This window comes from Syngnathus typhle, linkage group LG17 (assembly GCF_033458585.1).
Source record: "Syngnathus typhle isolate RoL2023-S1 ecotype Sweden linkage group LG17, RoL_Styp_1.0, whole genome shotgun sequence".
NCBI classification, from domain to species: domain Eukaryota; kingdom Metazoa; phylum Chordata; class Actinopteri; order Syngnathiformes; family Syngnathidae; genus Syngnathus; species Syngnathus typhle.
The window spans coordinates 6559680-6585764 of NC_083754.1; the positions used below are offsets into that span (position 1 = coordinate 6559680).

Consider the following 26085-nt stretch of genomic DNA (forward strand, 5'->3'; position numbering starts at 1 on the left):
GGGGGGGGGGGGCGTCCACGGAGCTGCGCACTTGGCAGGGCAGCAGAGGCGTCAGTAGCAGCAGCAGCAGCAGCGGCGGCGGTGACGTATTCGAGGGTCAGGGGAGGAGGATTTATGACTAAATTGTTTTGCGCCGTCTAGGGAATGGAGAAAGTGTCGTGCGTGGGGCAGCCAGCTCCTCTAACGCCAGAGACTAATCGTAGACAGACACTCGGCAGAAATAAATCACATTTCAAAGTCACAAACACTACTTCCTTGCTGTGAAGCTGGCCATAAAGACTAGCTTAACGTGTGATTATTAGAAAACGATCAGAAAAGTTGGACGCGATCCAGCAGCTGCTTTTCGCAGTCGTCTAAACACTCAAATTATCGTTCTGCAATCCTCCTCTAGGGGGCGAGCGAGGCTACATGTAGCTTGTCGTGTCGAAGAATTTATTTCCGGCCAATGGTGCCTTCATGTACATCACGAGAATCGCCGTTTCTGTCTGAAAGGAGAAAAGCGATAGATTCCAACGGGTTATTCTGTTTGGACGTGGCGTGTTTTCTATACTTTAATGTTCTTACATGAAAAGAGTCATGCTAAAATAAAAACCAACACGTCTATTTCAAAAAGCAAAAATATTACCTGTGAAACATATCTGTGCACCAAAGCATTTTGGGGTCATTGAAGCATTGTATATTCTAACCACCGAAACGTTACATTTTGCGTCCTTATTTTATTTTAAATTTCCCTCGTTTCATGGCATCTTACGTGAAAATTTGAATGTCGAGTTGTAGTCTTGACTGTTACACAAGAGGGCGCCATTGAACCTCATTTAATGCCAAACGTGCACATCAGCGGGTCCCATATTCTTCCAAAGCTGGTCATCGCTTGTTGTGTTTGGAAGGTCATGCATTCCAGCTTACTAATTACACAGTGGGAAATTGAAGTCTGCGCGTATGGTGTGTTGATAATGAACTGTCAAACAAAAGCAAACACTCTTTGGAAGATAAGCTGTCAAGCATTGAGGCCTTATCGGGAGGAAGTTATGATTGTGGTTATTGTCAACTGGGCGTGTTGCTTTTGGCACCTGCTGTTGAGAATCTGTTACATGTTTATGCAACATCCAAGAGAAACGGCGAGCATGTGGAGTTTAAGTACATTTGAATGATGACACACTAAAGTGATCTTTCACTTCTTGAGGGAAAATCTCTCCGCTTTAAAGCAATATAAGGCGGACAATGCATATTTCTATTAGTCATTGGAGCAAATTGGCAGCGTCTTTAAATGAAATTTAAGACTTCATTTGATGACGTGAATCAGTGATGGAGACTGCATATTTGTAACATTTATTTAGTTGACAAACATAAAACATGCAAGCTAACTCATTAATACTAAGTATGCATTTGTTTTTGTATCGCAGATCTACTGCAAGCCTGTCCTGACTACTCAGCAAAATATGTTCAAGTTCACAACACATCGAGGTGAGATGAAAAGCGACTTTCAATTGTTATGACCAAGCGATGGAGCGTCTCTCTCTCTGTCTCTCTCTCTCTCTCTCTCTCTCTCTCTCTCTCTCTCTGTCTCTGTCTCTGTCTCTGTCTCTCTCTCTGTCTCTCTCTCTCTCTCTCTCTCTCTCTCTCTCTCTCTCTCTCTCTCTCGCTCTCTGTCTCTGTCTCTCTCTCGCTACATCACATCAGTAGCAGCGTCGACCTTAGCACGGGCTCTCTGTCCTCTTTGGCAGGAAAACCACCCATCCTAGGAAACGTGGGCTTCCTGTTGTTTTATGGAGCCTTCCTGTTAAAGAAAGGGGGGGGGGGGGGAGCTATGTAACCCCCAGCTAGCCTCCAAGTGGGAGAAGGACACAGCACTGTTGGGCAACATGACATCCAGCAGGTTTCACCTAGTTTTTGCTGTCCGTTTTCTTCTCATGTGGGGTAAGTGAAGTACTTCAGGGCTCACCCCAGAGTAGGAATTCCCAGAAGTCTTCACCTTAGAGGCCCTTTAATTGAATCTACTTGTGCGTATTTCACGTTTTCATCCGTGTGTCATACGAGCTAAGTATTATTTATTTTATGAGATTGTTTTGCTTGGGAAATCTTACTACAGATGTTTAAAGTAACAATTTGGCATTGTCGTAGCTGATGTTTTCTATTTGTTCCACCTTTTTGGAAGCACAGTAAAGAAGATGAAATTCGATTTATTTTCTTCCTTTAAACAGCCTCACATAACCCAGTGAGTTGTCTGGTGGATGAAAAGTTGTCTGTGCAGTCAGCCACCACAGTAGGTAAGAACACGCTTGTTGTAAATAGATCAAATTAAGAACATCCTCATTTGTATCCAAACGAAACTACCTGCCAACTTTCCATAGATCATCGCTGTCCAAAAAATGAAGCACGCTCTTTTCTAAATATTTTTATAGTATTTCGGAACATGTTTGTCGTATAACCGCGCTCACCAATCAAACGGTCGAACAAGCAGTCCTTGGCAGAGAAAACGTGACCTAGCACACGTCGTCCTCAAGATGTATTTTTTTTACGTTACTCTCTTCTTTTCTTTACAGTGTATCAATCAACAGAAATGATGAACGGCGTTGCCAGTAAGTGTCATGTTGAATTTATAATTGCATAATAACGCCCACACCCACCCACGCTATCACATCCTAACATCGCCCGTCGTGTTTTGACTGACTGTGTGTGTCCACTCCGGTGGGGAATATTTGGCATCATATTCCTAAACTCAAAGAGCTGAGCGATGTGGGAGATGATGACCTCGGCCAAGATTTGCTTGTGTGTGTGCGTGTTTGCTCCAATCCAACACAAACTCCCGGTGAGGTCTCCTCAGCTGAGACCTCGGCGAAAGGTTAACCGAAAGCGTGCCCCACCTGGTGCGACTTCCTGCATTTGTTCGTCATTGAGCTCCCTTGCTGCGCCGGACGGCGTGTTGTGAAACCGGTTTGCAAGAGGCGCCCCTTTGCTGTTCCTCATCATATGCTGCCCCCCCTCCTTCCCCCCTGCCAACTCCCCCGAGTCGTAGCTCCTCCTCTTAAGAAAAAACAGAAAAGACACTTCCTGATGTCATTACTAAATCAAAAAGTGCCTCGGCTAGCAGATGTCAAGAGAGGCCCCGTGAGCTGATTCTATGAAAATGCAAGATACTACAAACAGTAACCACTTTGGTGTCCTCCAGGGACCAGAAGTTAGCCCACTAACAAATTATATAATCATGCAGTGTAGTCATCAGACATGATTAGTTGTTATCAGACACAATTATTGGAGTCGCAGTGCTTTTACGAGCGCCGAAACCCGGATCATATGACGAGCAGTCATTTGCCGGTCATCATACCCAGAAGAAGGCCTGGAAGCACATCAAGCTCGCTCGCTTGCTCGCCTCGCACGTGTTACTTTGTCTTTCATTTGGTTCCACTGAAGCCAAATATCGATCTACGCCGCTTGCACACTCGTGATTCCCATCAAGCCACTGAGAAGCTCTAAATGTTTGCTTATGTTTCCTATTTGGCAGAGTCAGCCCGAGAAAAAAAAATAAAAAAGGCAAATAAATCACATGCTGTGAGACTGGCCAGGCCTTCCACTGTGAGAAACTAAAAAGCAGAACAAGAGTTGAGGAGTAAAGGGTTTTCAGATGTGAGTCCAGCCCAGCTCGCTCGCTTTGGGTGTGCTCCCTTCTTTTTTATTTGGGGGAGAATGGAGAGGACACTCTCTGTTGCCTCCACCCCCTCCAGAAGGCAGAACCGTCCCAGGGAAGCGCCAACCGGAGACGGGAAGAGCCGCCGAGCCGCCTTGGCCGTGGGGCTGATCTGAGGGGAACATCTGGCGAGGCGGGCGGGCGGGCGAGCTCTCCGTCGGACATCTGCTGGCGAGGGTTTTATGCCGCGTCGCTCTCGTCCTGACGCCGCTTCCTGTTATGCCTCGCTGTGCCTCGGCGTCTTCGTGCGGGAGGAGACACCCCGATTCATTTATTCTGACATGAAGGGAGCGCTTGGCTTGATTGCGGTGTTGCTCTCCTTTCTCTACGGTGAGTGTGTGAGTGAGTACGTGTGTGTGCGCGCTTTTTCCAGCTGCAGATGTTTTCCCGTGGAACACACGAAGCTGCCTTCATGGACACATAACACTTTTTTTTCTAAAGACCTTGTATTGCATGTATGCCATTCAAACTTCTAATCTCAACTGTATCTCCTCCAGATGGCACCTTTGGAGACACCGCCTCACCAATTGGTATGTTGAACAATAATTTCATTAGGTACACCTGTACAAATATGTTTAATATGTGCCAATTCAAAACACAATAAGGGTTAGCGATCAAATAACCCCATCAGCACCAATACGATACGTCAAAAAGTGCTCCGATACTAAGACATCAATATTTACAATCTTGGCATATATCTTCAGGCCACGGCCAGATTCAGCCTCTTACATTTTTCAAAAACTACCACATCTTGATACAAACTACTAAGAATGAACAATAAACAGCGGATAAAAAAAAAAAAAAAAATCTGAATATGTGATGTGAATAATCTGTCCGGTGTGTGTGTGATTTGAACCTTTCCAAACGCTTCCTTGCAGCTTGTGTGAAAAACCCACCGAGTTGTATGAACCTTTACGCTGTGTGCCGTAACCTTTACAACGGAGCCACCATGGACTGCCTGTACGATCTCCTGGACCACATCTGCTTCTGCAACTTCAACGAGGCCATGGCGGCCATGAACGCCACCGACTGGTGCGCTTGGGGCAACGTAAGCGGGTAAGTCCACTTGGAGTGCTTCTCGAGCGTATTCTGAAGTCGTGATGACGAGCCGCCGCCTCTTGACAGGCTGTACAGCAACTTGAGCCTCTGCACTGAGAACATCTCCGACTGCTTGGGCATTCCGTGGCCCAACCCTATGGTGGAGGAGACATTTGTGGAAATCCACCACAAGTTTTTCAAGGACTGCCGCATGGAAGAGCTCAGTGACCCGCCACCGCCCATCATCTTCGCCCTGGTGATCACGCCGATCCTCCTCATCCCCGTCATGGTCAGTCTGGTGGTCCTCAAGACTAAGAATGGAGATGGCAGCTCCTGATTGCAATTTATAGGCAGGAGCCACTAAAGGCAGAACGTCACGGGAGATTTAGAATACCATAGGTGCATTTCAACTAAAAAGTACCTGCTCGCGTTATTCAAGATTCGAAAGGCCCATTGTTATTTACGTAGCACTGGAGTCCATTTGACGCAGGAAGAAGAATTTACCTTCTAGTTTCTCTTTAACTTATTTAGCTTGCCATTTACCAAGCTTATGTTTTTGCTAGCCCCAACACACGGATGCCAAATGTGATACATCACGGCGCGTTTCCACAAACAAATCGTACCAAACTGTGCTACTCTGTGAAAATTGAATTCATCTTTTTCATGACAAGACCTTCAGAGGAAGGGTCGCACGTAATATGAACCAAATGTCGACAAACACATTTTTAGTACATTATGTGTGATGATGATGATGACAAAAGCTCCTGGGCTTGCTGGGTCGACCTCCATTTTGGGAGTTTTTTTTTTTCTTAAATATTGGGTGGCACAGGTAGCTCTCCATGATATGGGTTGAGCAGGATGGGATACTAGAGATAATGGAATGCGATTGTTAGGAAAAGGAGCTTTCTTTCCTCCCATTGTCTCCTTTGAAAACACAATCTTCATCATCCTAGGCAGATCCAATTCATATTTGACTTAATTTCTCAGACAAGAAGCAAAAGATTAAAAGTACGTTTTGCTTTGTTCCAGTGACGAGGGAAAGCTCTTTTTATGCGCTCAGACTTAGTTCCTATTTATGTGGATTTTTTTTCTCTGTGTATTTTCTGGACTTCCTGTAACATCTGAAGGGAAACTATACAATGTACTGTATTGTAATTAAAAACACATTTTATACATAGAGATCTAAGATTGCTTGTCAATTGTGATTTATGTAATGAAAGTTTAACTACAACATTGGATAAACAAACCAGGAAGAAAAATCTGTAGCTGGAGTTGGCGTTTCCATCTGCTACACTACTGAAATATTATTTCACTTGTGACATTATCTTTGTTTATTATTTGAAACATTGCATTTGAAATACTAAAATATTGAAAAATGCATAAAAAAGAGTAAGTGGCTATAAAAACATTGCTGACACTCCTTAATTACACCCCCATTTGGCAAAACACTGCAGGGAGGGCCCAGTTTGTCCATATTGTGTGTGTGTTTGTGTGATAGAAAGTGTGTGAGGTGACTTCCTTCCTCTGGATGTGTGGGGTCATCCTCGTCTCCACCCCGTTCCAGAAGAAAACCCCACCTCAAGTCTATTGCTGCTTTCTGACGTCATCGGGGCACAAGCCTCCATTATCGTTGCCCGCCTCCCATTACATTTTCTTTCTCTCAACAATACATACAGCCATGCTGTCACCTTGGTTTAGGGCAGTGCTTCTCAATTATTTTCTGTTACGCCCCCCCCTAGCAAGAAGAAAACTATTCGCGCCCCCCCTCCCCACCGTGACTATCCTAACTTGTCTTGTAAGTCGTAAAATGTTGCACTGTCGCAAACGTGACAGAAGTAACAATGAGAGCGCCACTGCCCCCTGCTGTAGTAAACGCGCAATTACACTTTATTCTAGTACTGCCAAAAAAAAAGCCTGTTCCCCAGGGTCACACGCGCCCCCCCAGGAATAGCACCGCGCCCCCCAAGGGGGGCGCGCCCCACTATTTGAGAAGCACTGGCCTAGGTGACTGATTCACAATCTGGTTTTGTCTGATATCAGATATTAAATGAAGAAAACCAACTGGCTGATTGATTTGTTTTAATTGAGAGGGAAAAAAAACAGCAAAAGCATTTCACTAGCTGACCAGGAGATGGCGACAGCGTGGCATCTGAAGACCATGGATTGTTTGTTCTGCTATAGCCTAGGTGACTGATTCACAATTTGGTTTTGTCTGATAATAGATATTAAATAAAGAAAACCAACTGGCTAATTGATTTGTTTTAATTGAGAGAAAAAAAAAACATCAGCAAAAGCATTTCACTAACTGACCAGGAGATGGCGACAGTGCGGCATCTGAAGACCATGGATCGTTCTGCTATGCCGGTTTAAAAAAAAAAAAAAAACGTAATTAGCTAGGGGTCAAAGGTCAAAGTTTACGGTTCAAAGTTCACCCAGGGGTCAAAGGTCGGTTCAAAGTTCACGGGGTCATGTGCACATTTTCGATTTTTAACTAGAGTTGAAAGTCCAGGGTTCAAAGGTCACCCAGGGGTCACCACGGGGTCACCACGGGGTCACCGCGGGGCCACGGGGTCACCACGGGGTCACCGCGGGGTCACCGCGGGTTCAAAGTTCAGGGTTCACTTTTTTTTTTTTTTTTTTAGGTTAACCTTTATTTAAACCAGTGCTTCTCAATTATTTTCTGTTACGCCCCCCCCTGGCAAGAAGAAAACTATTCGCGCCCCCCCTCCCCACCGTGACTATCCTAACTTGTCTTGTAAGTCGTAAAATGTTGCACTGTCGCAAACGTGACAGAAGTAACAATGAGAGCGCCACTGCCCCCTGCTGTAGTAAACGCGCAATTACACTTTATTCTAGTACTGCCAAAAAAAAAGCCTGTTCCCCAGGGTCACACGCGCCCCCCCAGGAATAGCACCGCGCCCCCCTTGGGGGGCGCGCCCCACTATTTGAGAAGCACTGCATTAGGACCACAGCCATTTTCAGGCGTACCTAATAACTTTATACATTTTTGTACGTGTCAAGAATGTGTATTTGACTACTAGCTCTTTATTTTGTGGGACACCAACACATATTACACAACGTAAAACACATACATATTGTCATATAGAACAGTTAACCCAATGTCGGATTTTTATGTTTTCATGCCCAAAAAAGTAAAAACAAGGAATAAAACACCAGACCAGTTTTAACACGTTTATTAAAATAATACAAATAATAATAATAAATGTACATTTCAAACCAGCAATCTAATGTGAAATTGTAGTAGATATATTGGATAACAATATTTAGGCGTGTATATGCATACACGTTATTTAAAAACTACTGTAAGTGTTATAAAATAAATAAAGAGAAGCATAACCTCCCCGCTGTTGCATAACGCCGCATCTTTTTACGTCATTTCCTTCTTCGTTTTGTTTTACGGCGAGGTGGCACCAGCTTCAATGGGCATTACCGACACCTACTGGTTGAAGTCATATGAACTGAAAAAAGAACGAATCACTTTAGTAACTCTCGTTCACTGGAAAGATTTGTTCTTTTGAACGAATCGTTCACTCACGAGCCAACACCTAGTGCAGCTGCTCCACTTGTGTGGGACGGCGAGCTCTTGGCTCATGGAGCCTCTCAGGAGATGTTCAGTGTTTGAAGAGGGTAAAAGGTCTGGCAGCGTTCATAATCCCACAAACCCTGGATAGAAAACAATAAAAACAATGCCTGAAATGAATAACAACACTCCTAAAAATAATGATAAATACATCTTTAAAAAAAACAGATGTCCTGTTTCAAGTGTCAAAAATAAATATATCTTATATACTTTTCTAAACATGTATGGACATAAAAATTATTAATGAATCTCAAATCTCTGTTTTACTTCAATAGCCGCCATGTAGTTATAACCAGTGGCCTCTAGATGGCAGCCTTTGAGAGCTTTTCGATGCTCAGTGGTCACCAATAGCTGTGCATGTATCATTCATTCACAACTTGGGCCAATTTACTTTGAGCCCAGTACCGTGACCCTAAGCAATCCCTTCCTCCCGCACTGTACTTTGAAAAGATAGAAACAAAAAGAAAAACAAACAGGGAGCACAGAGCAATATTGTAGCAGGTGGCACCTTCCCTAACAATAGTTTCCTCTTATTTGCCTGGCGGCAGCTTTTGCCTAAGGCTTACGTGCTTATTTGCTTGGATCAACTGACAATTATATCACAAAAAAGACATGCGAGCGTGTTAAAATCCCGAATGCCTCCACCTCTAATATCACGAGTTTTTTTTTTTTTCCACACCTATGGGATTGTATGGCATAACAAAAGAGCCACTATAGACACTGTGCTATTGGAATATCACCAAGGCTGAGCGTTTTAAGTAATAAGCAAATACATGACCGGCAAAATCTCACACTGTTCTCTTATACAATACGTAGGCGATGAATATAAACTCACAATATTAAATGTAACTTTCCATCTGCGTGAGGGCAAGTGCGTGTGTCGGCTGCCCACACTCAGATGCTTCACGCGCAAAAGTTCAAGTATTTATGAAGGCTTTCTTTTGGTGAGGATGAAGGAGAAACATAAGAAAAGATTGTGATTTTGTGAGTTGGCGTAAACAAATATCCCTACCCCCCAATTGAACGCTGCCCAAGCATGAGCATTTAGGCTCCTTGTGACGTCATGTCGAGGTCAACCCCTAAGAAATGCTAAAATGGGTAACTAGAACGAAGTAGTCCAAATTTGCTTCTTCGGCAGCACTCGATCTGCTCAAAATTCTTAGCTATTCCTAGCTTTAGTGCTTAACTTATTGTTTATTCTTTCTTTCAAAATAATATCCTGGTTTGCATGTAGTGTGCAGGTATGAAAATATGTGTGTGGAAGAACAAGCTTCAAGCTTCAAAGTCTTCTTGTTGCCTATGCCGCAAAACACACATGTTCGCCGACATCAAAAAGGCCATTTTGCATTCATGAATTTTAATCAGATTTTCAGGCGTTTTTTCCACATCCAGTCAATCAACAGACAAACCGCTTTGCTCGCACGGGGTACAATGTCAAGGTAAATACTCACGCGAGCTTTTATTCAGCAATCTGCCCTCGTCTCGCTGGTGAGTCGTTCGTTCATTTCCATTTCTAAAGATGTCGTTGTTTAACCGGAGCGCTATTGAACAAAGCGTCACATTTGAAAAGGAAGGCAGGATTGCCGCCTGGATGTATAAACACACTCAACTCTGATCTTAAGCAGATTTATTGAAGGGAAGGAGGCCGCCATACAGATACAAAATACGTCGGTTGAGTGACAAAGACGGCGGCTGCCTACATGGATGTGAAGAGCTTATCCCACAATTCCACCTTCATGATGGCTTTGCCCAGTGGGCCCATGCTGGCTTTGACATCCAGGTAATTGCCCACGTAGTTGATCCCCGGGCCCGTGGCCTCCTCACGGGTAAAGCCGTGCTCTCGCTGCTTCTTCTCGTTGTACATCTCCTTGAACAAGTCCTTGTTGCATTCGCGGCCCTTCTTGTAGATGCCCACGGCGAACCAGTTCTTGTACAGGTTGTAGTCCCACGGCACGGAGAACATGATGGCCACCGTCTCGATGAAATCCTTCTGAGACCTCTCGAAGAGGTCGTAGGTGAGGACGCCCACGCTGCCAGTGGCTTTGCTGCTGGACTTGGTGAAGGTGCACACTTCAGTCTTCAGGGGTCGCACCGTGGGCTGAGGCGGGTTGTACACCTCGCCGTTCTCCAGGTAGACCCTGTCGTGGGCCATCCGTGAATTGAGTAATTGAACGTTTAGAATTCAGCTGCTTGTGCGAAAAAAATAATGCTATACTTGACTATAACCAGCGGAGGCGCTGTTGAGTCACTTTTTTGAGATTGGGGCGTTGAGATACAAGTGGGCTGATTTTTGCTTTGACTTGAGTGCAAAAATTTGGGATCCTGTCCATTGAAGTGAAGCAAAATATGTGGCCAAAACCAAATCCTTACAAAGACATTACAAACGTTTTATTTTCTGGAACGGATTAATGGCATTCCCATTTATTTAAATGGGGAACAATGACTTGAGATGAGACTGTTATGAGTGTGGACAAGGAATAAGTCTGACTTGCATCTCAAGGTACCACCATATCCACATCATTAAAATAAATTTGTAAAGTTCCTTAAGCATCCTAATGGGCTTTACAAACCTGACCCTGCTCTGGCAGTGTCTAATATTTTGAATCAGATCTAGCAAGATTATCTTTCGGTGCTTACTTGGGGTTAATGAGGCAGTAGTTGTTGGTCAAATTGATGATCTCAATGGTCACGCTCCTCCTGCTGCTCACTTCAGCGGCCACAGCTTCGGCGGATTCCGTCATGTCGGCTCTAGCGTAAAAAGAGCAGAAAATGGAGATGGAGGAATTAGCGCTCGCCTCTCTCCTTCACCTCAGTCGTCAGGACGATTCCTCCTAAAATTTGGTCCTGACCTATACTCTGCCGATACCTCTCTGCTGGCATTCGGCTGACCTTCTGAGGCACCGGTAGAGCCGCTGCGCTTATAAATGATGGATTTGGGCCGGATAATGAGATGTGTGAAGCGGAGGCAGGAGAACCGCTTCGTTCTGACTGTCGACGGCCTAATTAGCCAGCGTACCTTTTCAATTACGGCTCCCCGACCAAGTCTATCGGCTGAAAGAAAGTCGGCTATACAAAATCACGCAGTCGTCTCAGCGGGCCTCTCGCTTTAAGTTTTCATCAACAAAGGCCAGTAAGGTAAAATGTTTCGAAGCAAGAGGCTCTTACCTGCTTAGGTGCTTTCAAATTCCAAAGTGGGGGGAGAAAAAAAGAAGAAAAGCCTAGGAGGAGGAGGTTTTTTTTCTTTTTTTTTTTATGGTAGGACAACACCCTTTTCAGTCCAAACGTGTCCGCCCTTGAAAAAGTTTCAGTCATCCCGATCCTCCCTGTTGCGGTTCAATGACAGCAAATATTTTTGCACCTGAGCCGCACCCAATTCTGCAGTGTGTATTTTGGAATCCATCCTGCAGGTTTACCCTGTTGACGCTTTGTGTGGTCGTCGAGCAACACTATCAATCAGAAGCAAGTTGCAACATAGGTCCGCTTTTAGTCATGCTCTAGAATTTTTAACACAATTGGCAGGGCCACATAATAGGAAAACGAGTGTAGTCAACCTTTGGTTTCAAATTGGGGTTTAAATGAAAATGTATTTTTCAAATTAGGATTATGGTTTCAAATTAGGGTTTTGAACTAGGATTAGGGGTTCAAATTAGGGTTTATAAACTGAGGGTAGGATTTCAAATTAAGGTTAGGATTTCTAAAAAGTTTCAAACTAGGGTTTTAAAGTAAAATTTGTTTTTAATATCATGGTTAGAGTTTCAAGGTGTAAAACTAGGTTTAGTATTTTAAATTTGGATTTTAAAGTAAGATTGGGTATTCAAATGAGTGTTTCAAATGAGGGTTAGGGTTTTAAATATGGTTTTAACTACAGTTAGGGTTTCAAATTGCACATTTCAAATTAGGGTTTTGAACCAGGATTCCAAACTTGCATTTAGTTCACTCAGTTTTGTCATGGCTTTAATACACTTTGTAGAGTAGCTGTTGAAACTAAAAAAAATAAAATAAGACATACCTCGTGGTGTAATATTAACACGCTCATACTGGGGTGGTAGATTCCATGTGCAAATCCTGCCAAGAGAATACAACTTGTTGGTTAAATCAAGACTTCATTTAAACAGTATTTGATTCCTCCAACAATTTAAAAAAAAACACCATAGAAATAAAATGCAACATGGGCACAACATGCAAATTACACGCTGGCACTGAGGATCAAAACCTACCCACGCCGGGGCGTTGAACTCTTGACCTCCCAACTCGCCCTTTATTGCACTAACTGATCATGCCTGTGATTGAAAACACAAAACATCCACACAGATTCACCCTAAGCTGCTCACTCATAACAACCAAACGTTAATATTTGAATACTTTATTATATCAATCCAATAACCTTGAAGGCGTAATTCAAAATGGCTTGATGCACACATTTTTGTATTTTTTTTTTTTTTTTTATGCAGCAGATCCAAGGGACGTGCAAGGCGCTAGCGATTCAACTGATCATAAAATTCCACTTTCACAATAGCCTTGCCCACAGTGGACATGGTGGCCCTCACATCCACCTGGTGGGTGCCATACACAAGCCCAGAGCCGTTGGCCTCCGCCCGGCTGAAGCCGTTCATATCCTTGCCGTCGTACATTTGCTCGTAGAGCTTCTTGTCGCAGGCGCGCGACGTCTGGAAGATGCCCACCGCCAGCCGGTTCTTGTACAGATTGTTGTCATAGGGCACTGAGAACATGACGGCCATACGCAGTGAGCACGCGCGGCTCTGCATGTGGAAGAGGTCATAGGTCAGCAGGCCCACGGCACCGGTGGCCGTGTGGTCGTCCTTGGTGAAGGAGCACAGCTCGGTTTCCCCGCTGCGGATGCTCGGCTGCGGCGGGTGTTGGCAGAAGCCGCTCGACATGTACACCCTGCCGCACAAAAAACAACGCAGAATCAAAGCTCTGACATGAACACATTACAACTACGGTGGCCTCCAAGGGTCAAAATGCCTCATTGCCTAGAACGCACTAGACCAGGGATTATCAACCAGTGGTCTGCGGCCCTTCAATGGTCCGTGTCTTTATTGGAGGTGGTCCGCGAAATTGAAAATAGAAAATTGTAATATTTTTAAAAATAAAAATGATTTATTATTTAGATTTATTTTCCAGCTAATTTTGTGAATCATTTATCCATCCGAATTATAATGAATATAGCTAAGATTCCCAAAATAGACATACAGATGCAAATAAACGGCCTGTATAGGTCCATTTTCCTTCTGTGCAAAATAAAAGAATATTCCGCCAAATCAGTGGTCCCCAAGTTGCTTCTTGGTTATAATGGTGGTCCCCTGGACAAAACCAGTTGGAAACCCCTGCACTAGATGGTTATGTTCTGATCAAAACAGAAAGCAGGTTTGTAACAACTCACTTGGGGTTAATGAGGCAGTAGTTGGAGCTCACATTGGTGAATTCGAATGAGCAGTTCGTGTTGGTGGTGAGGGTCGCTGACAGGGCCTCTGCTGTTTTCATGGTGGCTGCAACAACAAAGTTAGCATCTTTACGCCAAAAGAAGTAAAGTCCTCCTTACCTTTTTTTGGGGTGAATCAACCGGCTTGTGTGAGGTAGCAGCGTCTGTGTTTTCTCCCGACCAGTGCGAGAAGGACGAAGAGCAGGAGGAGGAAGAGGCGGAACAAGCGAGGACGCTCTTAGTAGACGACCGACACAAGTGCGGGCGTGTTCACTGTGCTGTGGAAGAAAGAACAAAACATACATTTCGGCTACACCCTCACAAAGAGACTAACAAATGCTTGACAGCTCGACACGATACAAATATGTAGAAAATGTAACTTATGTAGAAAATGTAACATACACATGTGAAATAAGATATAAACTACTTTTCCAATGTGTTCCTCCTCTGTTTTTGTTTTAATATTTGATCATTTGAATACGATCAACATGCTCGTCATTTACAAAAGACCAGTCTCAAACGACTCAGTGGAACGTTCCAGGTTGTAACTTGCAGCCGCGGTCTGTTCATTCCACCCCTTATTGCGCAATGGCGTGCCAGTGGCTGCAAGTGAAGGTGCGCTTGGGAATGCCCATTCCATACATCAACACTTGTATAGAATATTCGTGGCTGGCTGCATACTTCCCCTGGAGAGACCTCAAGAATAACACAAAAACAACACAAAAACAACACACACACACACACACAACTACTGGAATATGAGATGATAGCTACTTGCCAATTAACTGCGTTTCCTGCTTTCCCAGACGTTTTGAGATGTGCTTAACTCGTGCATATAACACGGCGCCAGCTGTAGGGAAGCCTTCATCTTCGATGCTTCAAGTCAGCAGATGGTCACAAACGACTGCAAAAAAAAAAAGAACATATCTATTTAAAAAAAAAAAAAAAAAAAGATACATTTGCATTAAACAGACTTTGTACGGTCAAGCATTCCATGTGAAGCTTAGCCAGTTACCTTGGCAGAAAGCTGCATTAAACATGAGGCGCCTGGCCTCGCCTTCATTATATCCCACCGTCACGTTCGTTAATCAGATTGGGAAATAAAATGGTAGGCTACAAGAAAAATAACTCGGATGAGTGATGATAATTGACTCGCTTTTCTTTTTCATTCAAAACTAAGAAAAGTGGCTTAATAAGTTGTCTCGACAAACGGCTATAAATTGTTAAGTCACAAATAGAAATTTGAGGGTGTAAAAATGCAAAAACGGGCCAATAAAGACAGTTTACATGTAGAAATACAAAACTAACACCATCCTAAATGTATCATTTTACATTGGCCTAATTTTGAATTAAATTCTGAAATTTATAGATTTTATTTGTGGTTACGACACATTTGTGTGGTCACTTGTTGCTAGGCCGAATTGCTGGGGCACAAGAAATAGGGGGGAAAAAAAGAAAAGGAATGCCTTTTGCAAATTTTTGTTTCCCCTTTATGGTTGTGGCCTTTTCTGCTACAAAACGACCTGCTTTTGCCGTGTCGTTATCTTTGAGACCACTTAAGCGGGTGACAAAAGAACAAAATAATAATAATCATTCATTTATGGAAAGAAAAATGAGCTCGAGATAAAATCGTAGTCAATTACATTGTCGTCCTCATGAGACGAGCAAAGCTGATGTTTTTTTTTTTTTTAATCCAAATGATGTGAAGATGGACGCATGCTGCTGAATTCAAAGTGGAGATTAAGAGAAACTACTCAAATTACAAGCAGGTATTATTAATTGAGGATTATCATTGAGCCGAGATAATTAAATAAACATATAAAAGATTAAAAAAGATGGCATTAATGTCATCTTTGTTTTTTTATAGGTTTTATGTGGAACTTTTAGCATCCTGAAATGTACAAAGGAGAATTAAGGACTAGAATATAACAAAGACCAAATATTTTAATCTAAAAAGGTCTAATATTGCAGCAAGGACTGAAAATGGCGATAAGAAACTTGATTGGCAAAAGAACAATCTGGTGACACCTAGTGGACAGGTGTAGGCATAGCTGCCTTTTTTATTTTATTCTTTTTTTTTTATTTATTCATTTTTTCCACAGGTACTTAGGCTTACTTTCAGTAGCCTAAGTTTTTTTATGTTTGTTTTTTATTTGAATTGTTAATTAGATTTATTACTTTTAATCACATTTTATACAACCGATCTTTAATTTAAATGACTTTTAAACATATCATGTAATGTTAAAGGAATAACTTTAAATAAATAGGCATTACATTTGCATTACTCAAACGCTTTGCATCCTGAGCATGGGGACGTCACGGCTTTGGAGTTTTATGTCATTATACTTTTTTACTTTGGATTAAAATCCTCTTCTCGGGCGCCTTATTAAGGGCCTGGAGTTGCCCCCCCTCCCACTCTTCCTTTCCTCTTACAGGAAGCTCAAACTTTGGAACTGTGAGGTAGATGTGCTAACCACACGTCCCGCCGAGCACTCAAAACCATAACGCCGTCATTTTCTAAACTTTCTACTAAATCTCCAATCCCATACTCCACATGATCGCTACGCATTCATCACAACTGAGAGCGGGGGGCAGGCCTGATTAATCCCCGTGGTCATGCCAGCAGTTTTCAAAGGTAAACGCAGAGTAATAGGCACAGCCCCTCCCAACAAGTGAGGTCGAGGTATAAGGTGGCATTATGCAAACTTCACAGTGATTAATTTGGGTATCTGAAATGATGTTTCGCCGGGAGACGAGCGTATTGATTGATTGCTGCGAGGGGGGGTTCTGCACATTTACTCGGTGATGAATAGGCTGTCAGGGCCGGCCGGCGCCAAATATGGCCTTGTAAATGAATGTTTAAGCGATTATGGTTGTTTAAGTGTAAATATTACATCCATTAGGGGAAGTAGGATGGGGGATTACATTGAAACGGGGAGGGGAGGCAAACCTGAGGAAGTACATCCGGACACATGGCTTTAATCTGCATGTGCGATGTTTAGTCAAAAGTCCTTGACATTAATCGGCCCGGGTGTGTGTTTGTGCGCTTTGAAGAGGGCACGCGCTGAAGAAGGCGAGAGGGGTGGCGAGGTTTAGCGAAGAGGGGGGTGGGGGGGGCCTTTAAGTTGACAGAGCATGCTGGCGCATCCGCTCGCTCAAATTAGCGGCAGCTAAAATTTAGCCGGGGTGACGCGCCAGAGGTGAGAGCGGGAATAAAAAGCACGCCTGGGAGATGATTTGCACGGATTAATACTCGTCGTCATCCTCTGGCTGAGCCAAATCAATATTGTGCCATGCAGGAATACAGAAAAAACAACAAAGGAGAAACGAAGACGACGACGTCGAGTCAAAACAAGCCAAACTGTTTGGCGGCTTGCAATTAGCACGCGCCACTCTTGCTATCCCTTTTCTCCATCTGTGGGAATTACGCGTGTTGAAAAATAGCGCTCGGGCAAACTTTTTGAAGACAAAGTATTTGATGGCTCAATTATGTAAATGTATGCAGCATATATCCATATTTGCATTTTGCTGGGTGACTTGAAAAGACATTAGATTAGATTAGAATTACACAGTGGAGTCTCTCGTGTCGTCAAATTTTAATGGCTACTTTTAAACTATAGTTCAATTCTACGTATGTGATCCAAGTATCGGTGGTCAGTATTGGTGAGTACTCAATGAATTACTTGTACTCACACTTGGTCTCCATAAGTGTTATGCCCCCGAGGGGCGAGCGCCCCATTGGGCCCCCCCCTTTGCACGCCCCTGTTCAGAACTAATGTTTCTAGCAGGATGTGTATATTTTCCTCCATCAATGTGAGCATCAAAACCAGAAGAAGTTTGAAGCCTCAAGCTATGCTAATATATGCGCTATAAATCCGCGCTTTTGTTGTTTGAGTAAGCAATCAGAACGAGAGGCGTCATTGATTTCTGATTATTGGTGCGCGCCGATACACAAAAAGGCCCTTGAACGCCAATTCGCTTCCCTCCTTGCATATCTTCCGCTAATTACCACACGGGAATATGCAATGTACTCTTTTAGATACAATTCCTCAAGAAATTTTTTTTTTTGTTGTTTTCCGGCTATGCTGCATGTATGCATGCAAATATGCAATTTGCATATCTCCTGATGCACGAACGCAGGCCTCCCCACTCTTGCATTAATGCAATACAAACACCGGGATTCTCGCTAGAGGATCGATTGTGTCCACTGCATGCACCACATGCACTGATCTGCACACATTTGGGGATGAAGTGCTGCCGCCACGAGGGAAAACACAGTATTTAATTTTCTACGTTTTTTTTTATTTTCTTTTAAGCCAATTCGAAATATGTTCATGAGGTTTTCGTGCTGATTAAAACAGATGCAAATAAGTAAAGCCGTTCCGTCCCACGCCACTTTAGAAGAAGCATAATCCCATCGATCGCAAAGCCGTCGGGGACCGCTGGTCTGTAAACGGACGAGTGCTCAATAAGAGGATAACTTGGAAGGATGCTCGAAGGGGTGAGACAGGTGGGAAGGTGGGGTAGCGGGGGGTCATCTTATCGGTGAATCTTGCCGTCATTTATCAGTTTTATTGCTTTCTTGTCTTGTTGCTGGCTGCTACTATCACCTCTCATCTGCCCCCTCACCCCACATGCAAGACCTCGAGCTGTGCCCATCACAGTCAGTTAGCCAGGCCGGCGCAATTAAAAGCGCGCCGCCCGGGGTGAGGCGATGAAACGTATGACATTTTACCGTTGACTGATGATGAATCCGGAGCGACGGGCCGGCCGGACACACGGCACGGTCATGGATTTGACACCCCCTCCGTGTTACGCTCCTGCCCTTCCCTACTGTTTTATTTTAGCCATTTTAGCGGGCGTACCCTCCAAGCCCCCCGCCCCAAACACTTCCTTTATCATCACTTGACAGTTTAACAGGGCTCAATGCAATGGGTGGCTTCTCTTAACTGTTTCCATGGTTATATTCTTCCGATTCTTCACCTTTGATAAAGTCAATCTGCTCGCTCGCTGCTTTGCCGCCAAGCTCATTTGTCACCCACACAATAACATCTCGCTATCCTATCACTTTTTCTTGTTTGTTTTTTCCCCACTCATGTTAGAGGGCCTCAAAGTACCTTTTCCTTCCCTTATATGGCTGTTTTTAATCAAGAAGGACAAATATTTTTTTTTCCAATAAAGGATTGCAGCTACTTCATCGCCATTCAATGAGCAGGTGATGAGCTCTGTGCTTTTCCTTTCATCCCAGTTCTCACGACAATGTCGGTGACATTTGAAAAGAGTGTCACTTAGTATTGCAAGTTGACTTTCTAATAAAAAAATAAAAAATAAAAAACCTATAGAAACAGTTGGATCTGTAAATTCTTGTGTCCCACCCATGTTGGGGGAAACTATTTTTTAAATATAATAACAGCAAATAATGTATAAAATGCTTGAAAGAAAAAAAAAAGACAAAAAATCACGCGCAAACGTAGTAAAGCAAAACTCAACAGTCACAGCTGACTGCATTAAAAGAAAGTCTTAAAATTGATCCCAATCCAAAATCCATAGCTTTGGCACGTGACGAAACCTTGCTTTTTCCCAAAGATGCATCAAGAATCTTGAAGCGTGATTTTGATTAATTGGACATGGAAAGTGCTGGCTGGCAGCATTGATCCAAACGCCAACAAGCGCACAATCAGGGACACTCGCGTGCCGGATCGATCGGCGCCGCAACACAAGCAACACAGATCTTAAGGTCAAAGACACATTCTTGCCACAGACCCGCTAAACTAACTGTCCTGGTCGTGAAACTGACCCATCCGTAACATTTTGAGTATAAACAGGAAGAAAAAAAATAAACGCAAGGAAAGTCATCCATGGCGCTCATTTAAAAACTCCAGATGGCACATTTGAGTTGATACCCACTGAAAGGTTATCACTCAATGGAGCATTTTAAAAAGCGCTAATTAAATCCCCTTTTCCCCCCACGCAGGAAAAAAAAAAAGTGGCTATAATGCACGTATTTAAAAAGCAGTAGGCGGCCGGCGTGATGGGGAAGATTGATGGTCGCGAGGTCGACCGGCGCGTTGGCCCGATGTCCCTGACACGTCATAACGCCAGTTTAGGGCCAATGATGCTAATAATACATCTTGGTGACACATTGTGATTACAGCTGCAATATGTCACAGCAGCGGATATGTGCTTACTCAACAGTGGAGAAGGCCTTTGGCTCCTTCCAATGCAAAGTTTAATTTGAAAAGTACTTCTTCAAGGAAAAGCCTGACTGTCACTTTTTGCAGCGTGGAGGCCCAGCTGACCACGTCTGCTGTGCAAATTATAATTTGGCTAGCAAAAGTGAAAAAAAATAAATAAATTAGAAACTACAATCAAAAAATACAAATTAAATATGACGTTAAAATTAAAGAAGGTAAAATACAATTACATTTTCTTTACAAAAATAACATTTTTGTGACATTTATATATTAAATTTATTTTGCTCTGCATCAGCGTGGAGCAGTTTTAACGACACCAATTTTTTGAAAGATTTCCAACTAAATTCTCTTTCCACCATGTTGCATAAGAAAATACTGTTGGAATGTCATTTAGAAAAAAATCCTCTCCAAATATTAAGGGAAAAATATCAGCCCTTTAAGAATCAACTTAGCTATATTCACTCCCGCAACGGCGCAAACGCCCATATCTAACTGCATCCGTCGACAAAACAGCCCAAAAAAAGAAAACTACCTATTGCGCTAGACTTGCCAAACTCAGCCCCTTCATCTTGAAACAGGCCTGATAAAGAGTCCTAAACTGATTTTGGCTCAAAACCAATCTGAGGTGGATTATTGTGGATAAACTGCTCCCAATTCAGCAATCTTTGGCCTCTAGTCATCACTCGTGAGTATTTTGCCGAGCCAAAGTGTCCAATAAAAAAGTGGATCGGATCCCTCAAAAAAAAAAAAAAAAAAAAAAAACGCCACCTGTGTACAAGCCCGCAGAATAAACCGACATGCTCATGCTTTCCATTGGCTTAAGTGTGTAATATCTACAACACGTCCCTTCAGGCTCTCGCTTCCTCTCACACCGCAGCCTTTCCTTTAATTGTTTTCTTCACTTCTCAATTCGCAGAGCGAGAGTGAGAGTGTGAGTGCCTGTGCCTGTGCCAATGGCCCTGCAAGTCATGCACCCCGGGCGAATTCTCCTCCAGTCAGAACCTGGCACATCATCACGGTATGGCACCTGCGCAGATGGCAGACCTCGACTGCTCGGCGAGGTGAGAGGGAGATAGCGCGAGGAAGCTAAAGGCAACGAGCGCGTGCACACGTTTTGTTTGAGAGCTGTGCAACAAACTGATGAAAAGGATGGAAATAAATATTTTGTGGTCTTCTTTTCAGTTATTCAATAGTCTGGGTCTTTTCTTGTGTGTTCCACAATGACAATAAAAATCTAAATCCAACATATTGGACCTCACAATTAGCCATACAGATTAGACAAATTGTGCATCGAATTTATATGTCAATTCCAGAATTTCTAATTATTTTCACTTTAAAAAAAATAGAGGTATTGTTAGCAATTTTTATTACCATTAATTTTGTAAAATAATTTTTAAATATTTGATTTTAATGATATAATTTGAACAGTTTTTATTAGTCTCTGTTTTGAAAACGAGTTATTCATCAGTTTGTTGTGTAGCCCATGCTATATATATATACAATCTGAGACGTTCATACGTTTATTTGGGTTGATAATTTTAAGGGCCCTTTGAAGCAAACTATGACTATGATCACGACAAAAATAAGTTTGACACCCCTGCCATACATCTCCATTTCAATCCACCCTGGACTGGTCTCCAGACAACCACAAAGCACATATGGACAATCACACACTAAATTCACACCAATAACTTAATATAGCTCAATTTCAAGCACTTTGTTACAACTTTTACACACTTAAAAAAAATATTCATGTGCATGTTCCTTCGTTAAATGCCGCAATATGCTGCACATCTGTGAGACGCGTTAATGTTTCTCTCACAGGAAGTATTAATCAGCGAGACTTTCTTTAAAAAGCGCTCACCCGACCCCTCCCCGGCGGTGAGACAGACGATTGACTGTATATTTAATGTTAATGTTCACATAAAGCCTCAATTACGAGAACGTTTTAACAACCGCATCGATCCGAGACATCATTTGGAGACTTCCTACTAGCCCTCGACGACAAATAAATCCACGTAGGAGTCAAATTTCATGTATATTGCTACACTGGAAATTATGATGTCACTCAGTAGCGCCCCCTGGAAAGTTGAAGAGAAATTGCAACCGAGTTTTACTAACTGACATGAAATTGGGTGGACATGTCTCACGTAAGAGGAAATACAAAAAACGTCCTCCTGGACTAAAAAGACAAGTTGTAAAAAAAGTACCCCCCCACCCCCCTCCTATTTCTGCTGTTATTGCTCCCGCATCTCTTCTTGACAGCGCCGTGATTCATTTCCTCCCCGCCTGAAAGGCGCGAAATGAATAGAAAGTGGTAGGTTTCGTCAAATGTTAAACGGTTGAAGGGCCAGCTCGGCTGAGTCACTTCGGATGCATTTAGGGTGGGGTGGTTACTTTCGCAATATGTCACTCAAGTTCGTTTAGTGCGTGTCACAGGTACCGAATACAAAGAAAGGTGTAAGGTTCAAAATGTTCACGCTTCAAATGAGATAAACATTTATGAAGGCAGAATTACGCTCGATTCTATGAAATAAAATACATTTATGTGACTTCAACGTCACCGGGCGTTTTCTTGAAGGTGAGCATCTAGTCGCATGTCTGTAATAGATCCAGACAAGCGTGATCTTGCCTGGGGTGGGCGATCCATAATGAAGACGTCAAACTCGGTCGGGTTGATGCCATGAGGTGGCCTCTCCACAGGGGGGGGCGGGTCCTTGGGATGTTATTTACGCAATGTGTATAATGGAGGAATGTTTATTTCTTTAGAATGAAATTCCCTGTTTCCTCGGACTTTGACAGAATTTGTAATTACGCGTAATCTTCGGTGAGACGTGGGATGTTAGGAGGGAGGGAGGGAGGGAGGGGAGGGGCAGCAAGTGAGCGCTGCGTCATGCGTGTCACAACTTCAGACGACTTTCCACGGGATTATACATGTGAGCCCGGTTTGAGCCGGCCTGCTGCCCGCCCAAGTTCGGCTCGGGCGCTTGATTTACGGCCGGGTGCTGAATTAAATATTTGCACGCGTGCCATCCTCAATCTGTGCCCCCTCAAACCTTCCAAGAGCGTGCAATTAGTCTCACAGCACATACTCACATGGCCAAAAATGGGATTAATGTGGGGGAAGGCGAGGTATGACGGCGGGAATCAAATCTTTTGAAATACTTTTCTGGAAGGGTAGCGACTCACGGCGACCTGGTGGTACCTGAGATCTGTCACCCAGTGGGTGGAGTCAAGCCCCGCCCCCCCGCTGGTGAGCCATATGGGTGACGGAGACTTTTTCACGGGTGTCAATGTTTGGCAGCGAGTGGCAATCCGATGCCTCTGCTGCTTTCTCATTATCGAGGAATAAATAGAACAAGACAACACAAGAGTGGCCCTGTTGTGTCGTCGTCGTCCTGACTTCTGGGCCGGGCAGATGGCGCCGAATCGTAAAAGACGACATTTGAGATGTTTGGGCTGCAGCACTAAAGACAAAGTTTTATTTAAAAAAAAATGAAAGGAACGAAGCAGCAGTTGATATAAAAAGTACTTAGTCATATTATTTATGACCAAAATAGCAGTGGATAAAATTTGAAATGTTTTACATTTGATTTAGAATAGTGATCATAGTGTAAAATGAAAAAGTAAAAAACATTTTTTTGTGCACATTTCTATGTTTGTGCAAGGGCTACAATCTAATTTTGGGATTGTCCAATCTAGATAATTTCATTTTGGCTTTTGCCGGTTAATGCCAAAGTGCATTCTTCCCGGTAACCAAAAACAGTTTTGTGTTTTTTTATCTTCTCATATTTCACTTCTGAAAATCGTGCTCACCGTTTGCCGTCTGTGTGGTGTCTGCAGTGGCCCATGTGAGAAGAAGCAAGAGATGTCAGATCTCCTCCAAAGGTGGTGGTCTACAGAGAGGGAGGAGGGGGGTGCTCAAACAGAGGCTGCCTTCAAATAAAGCGTGGCAGCTCTAGCTTCCCTTTCCATTAAACAGCCGTGCACTTGCTAACTCCTGGCTTTATTGCGCCGCTGCTTCGGGAGCGTGAGCCCATGAGACTCGTCACCATTATTAGCAGCTCACAGTACATAATCCCACCGCAGATTCTCGAGGAAGTCCGAAAGAGAGGTTGGGGTGCATTATACAGTGCGGCCTCAATGACACACGCCAGATGGCGGCCCCCTGAGCCGCCGAGGCCGGACTCCGCGCCAGTCGCCCTCCTCTGGCATTCCTTTTGGAGGGGCGATGAAGATATCTCCCCAAAGCCTCGGCCTCGTTCCGCTTCCGATACTCTCAGGTGCTTCCAGAGAGGAGGCGGGAAGCCAAAACAACCCCTGCGTTTTCCCCTCCTTCATCTTCCGTCCTCATCTGCATAAATGTCCTTTTGATTCATCATGTATAAGGTTAAGACGGGAGTCTACGCGAGCAACGGCGGCCCGCCGATTCGTTGTTATTCATGCGCACAATGCAAGTATGCGGAAAAGGAAAAATGTCTTCACTACGGGGGAGAAACTCAAAATAAGAAATAGCGCACTTTCATGGAAACACACTGCCTGAATTGCGTCTTTAACATATCATACCTGCTCTGAAATGTAAAATTCCACCACAATTAAAATTTCCGTGTTCCTCATTAAGAACAAGCTTTCAAAGCGGCAATCTATGAGGCTTCAAAATAATTTATGTAGAGCGTTTTATGGTGCAATATACTGGGGTGGTTATCCTTGTCGAAAGGTGCAACAATGCAGTAAATCTGAAAAGATTTGAGAGCTTGGATTAAAATTTGAAGTCATGTTCCCCTCCTCACTAATGGCCTCCCCGTGAGCGTTTCTAACCGAAGCGACCCGAGAGCGCAGGGAGGGCGCGGCGAGGTGTCACTTCACGTTGCTAGCGCGCATGCTAATTTCCCCGTTAAGCATTGATATGCTGTGAGTGACTGAAACAATAACGAGGCGGGACAATGCGCATGTAGTGCAGCCGGAGCTCCTAATTGTTACTGATGGGGGGGGCGGCGGCAACGTGTGGAGTAAGGAGGGAGAAAAGAATTCCTCAACTTGCGAAAGAATTTAGGGCGAAAATGTTAAGAGGGCCGCCGGGTCATATGACGCCAAGGACGATTGTGCTCCTGCTACAGCAGCGTGTAGACAGCTATGTAAATAAAAATGTAAATAATAGACGCAGTGGGAGCTCATCAAAAGCGAGGCTAAAAGATCTCAATCATTCCCTGTTGGGTTGTTGCGGCTCAGGCCATGAATCGTAACCTCTCAGTGATATTGGAGGAGAAAATAAATAAATGTGCGCACGGTACAATAAATGTGACGACGTTTGATAATACTATTAATGTTCAGCTATAGTCGCAGCAATAACTTGTAACTTATGTATGCTTTACAGTTTCTGAAACATACTGTGGATATATTTTTGGCATCCTTTTGCATTCTAATCTCTGTGGGGCAGCAGTGTCCTCTGCCCCACTTTGCTAAGGAAACGGAATCGTAAGTCTGACTGGCAAATTTAAATAAAAAAATAAAATAAAATTAGCTTGAGGGGCAAAGACTGACATGCCTCCAAGAATTAGACACCAATGCAGTCTTAGTTGGGTGAGTTTTAGATTTTGGTACTTTTTTTCTAAAATGGGGTTGAAGGGCACAAGTCATCATGCCCCAAGAATTCTACCTAGCAACAGTGTAAGTGGCCAAACAATTAAAACTATTTAAATGTATTACAATTTTCAAAATAAATCATTTTTCTTTTTCTATTTTTGGTAATGATTTTCCAAGTGGCTGTCAAACTTTGTGCTGACTATATTCCAGTTCCCTCCCTCTCTTGCGATGACTGCTTGATCTTATTTGACATAAATGATGTTGACTTACCGTAAAAAAAATGAATACTTGTCGAAGAAGCTGTACAGTTGCCATATTCTTCAAACAGAGCCGTCGGGATCGCCGCCACCTCGTAATTAGACACACACTGCAACCGCCCTGGGTGTCAGAGGATGACGATACCATCTTAATATCCTTCAGAGAAATGCCTCATTATCATCGTTAGCAAGCGGCAAGTTATTATCATTCTTATCAGCTTATGAGAAGCGAGAGGAACACGGCTCGGGACAACAAAACGACTCACACGGTGTGTCACTGTGAC

At 43.5% G+C, this 26085-nt stretch overlaps 4 protein-coding genes across 6 annotated transcripts in view; 1 reads left to right on the forward strand and 3 right to left on the reverse strand.

The window, feature by feature from the left end:
* Window positions 1-18: 18 nt before the first annotated feature.
* On the forward strand, window positions 19-5909 carry ramp2 (receptor (G protein-coupled) activity modifying protein 2). The gene is made up of 7 exons (XM_061302702.1): window positions 19-96; window positions 1404-1464; window positions 2202-2267; window positions 2544-2579; window positions 4183-4215; window positions 4564-4741; window positions 4811-5909. The coding sequence occupies exons 2-7, from the start codon at window positions 1440-1442 to the stop codon at window positions 5058-5060; spliced, it is 588 nt and encodes a 195-aa protein (XP_061158686.1). The 5' UTR covers window positions 19-96; window positions 1404-1439; the 3' UTR covers window positions 5061-5909.
* Window positions 5910-9936: 4027 nt separating this feature from the next.
* Window positions 9937-11646, reverse strand: apnl (actinoporin-like protein). Of its 3 annotated transcripts, none has more exons than XM_061303851.1 (3): window positions 11490-11646; window positions 10962-11072; window positions 9937-10462 (listed from the first exon to the last, which is right to left on the reverse strand). In XM_061303851.1, exons 2-3 carry the CDS (start codon window positions 11063-11065, stop codon window positions 10021-10023), a joined length of 546 nt encoding a protein of 181 aa, XP_061159835.1. In that variant the 5' UTR covers window positions 11066-11072; window positions 11490-11646; the 3' UTR covers window positions 9937-10020. The 3 variants fall into 3 exon arrangements, with proteins under 3 accessions (XP_061159835.1, XP_061159836.1, XP_061159837.1); XM_061303852.1 differs by lacking the exon at window positions 11490-11646 and adding an exon at window positions 11341-11480; XM_061303853.1 differs by lacking the exon at window positions 11490-11646 and adding an exon at window positions 11174-11300.
* A 1025-nt stretch (window positions 11647-12671) lies between these two features.
* LOC133170724 (uncharacterized) lies at window positions 12672-14045 on the reverse strand. Its single transcript, XM_061303854.1, has 3 exons — window positions 13888-14045; window positions 13729-13834; window positions 12672-13229 (listed from the first exon to the last, which is right to left on the reverse strand). Exons 2-3 carry the CDS (start codon window positions 13827-13829, stop codon window positions 12800-12802), a joined length of 531 nt encoding a protein of 176 aa, XP_061159838.1. The 5' UTR covers window positions 13830-13834; window positions 13888-14045; the 3' UTR covers window positions 12672-12799.
* Window positions 14046-14545: 500 nt separating this feature from the next.
* The window catches only part of moto (minamoto), an 88473-nt gene continuing 76933 nt past the window's right edge, over window positions 14546-26085 (reverse strand). Inside the window, exons 15-17 of the mRNA XM_061303840.1 lie at window positions 25815-25922; window positions 23778-23857; window positions 14546-14671 (exon numbers count right to left, since the gene is read on the reverse strand). The gene's annotated coding sequence lies outside the window, so the exon portion shown is untranslated. The remainder of the gene's footprint in view (window positions 14672-23777; window positions 23858-25814; window positions 25923-26085) is intronic.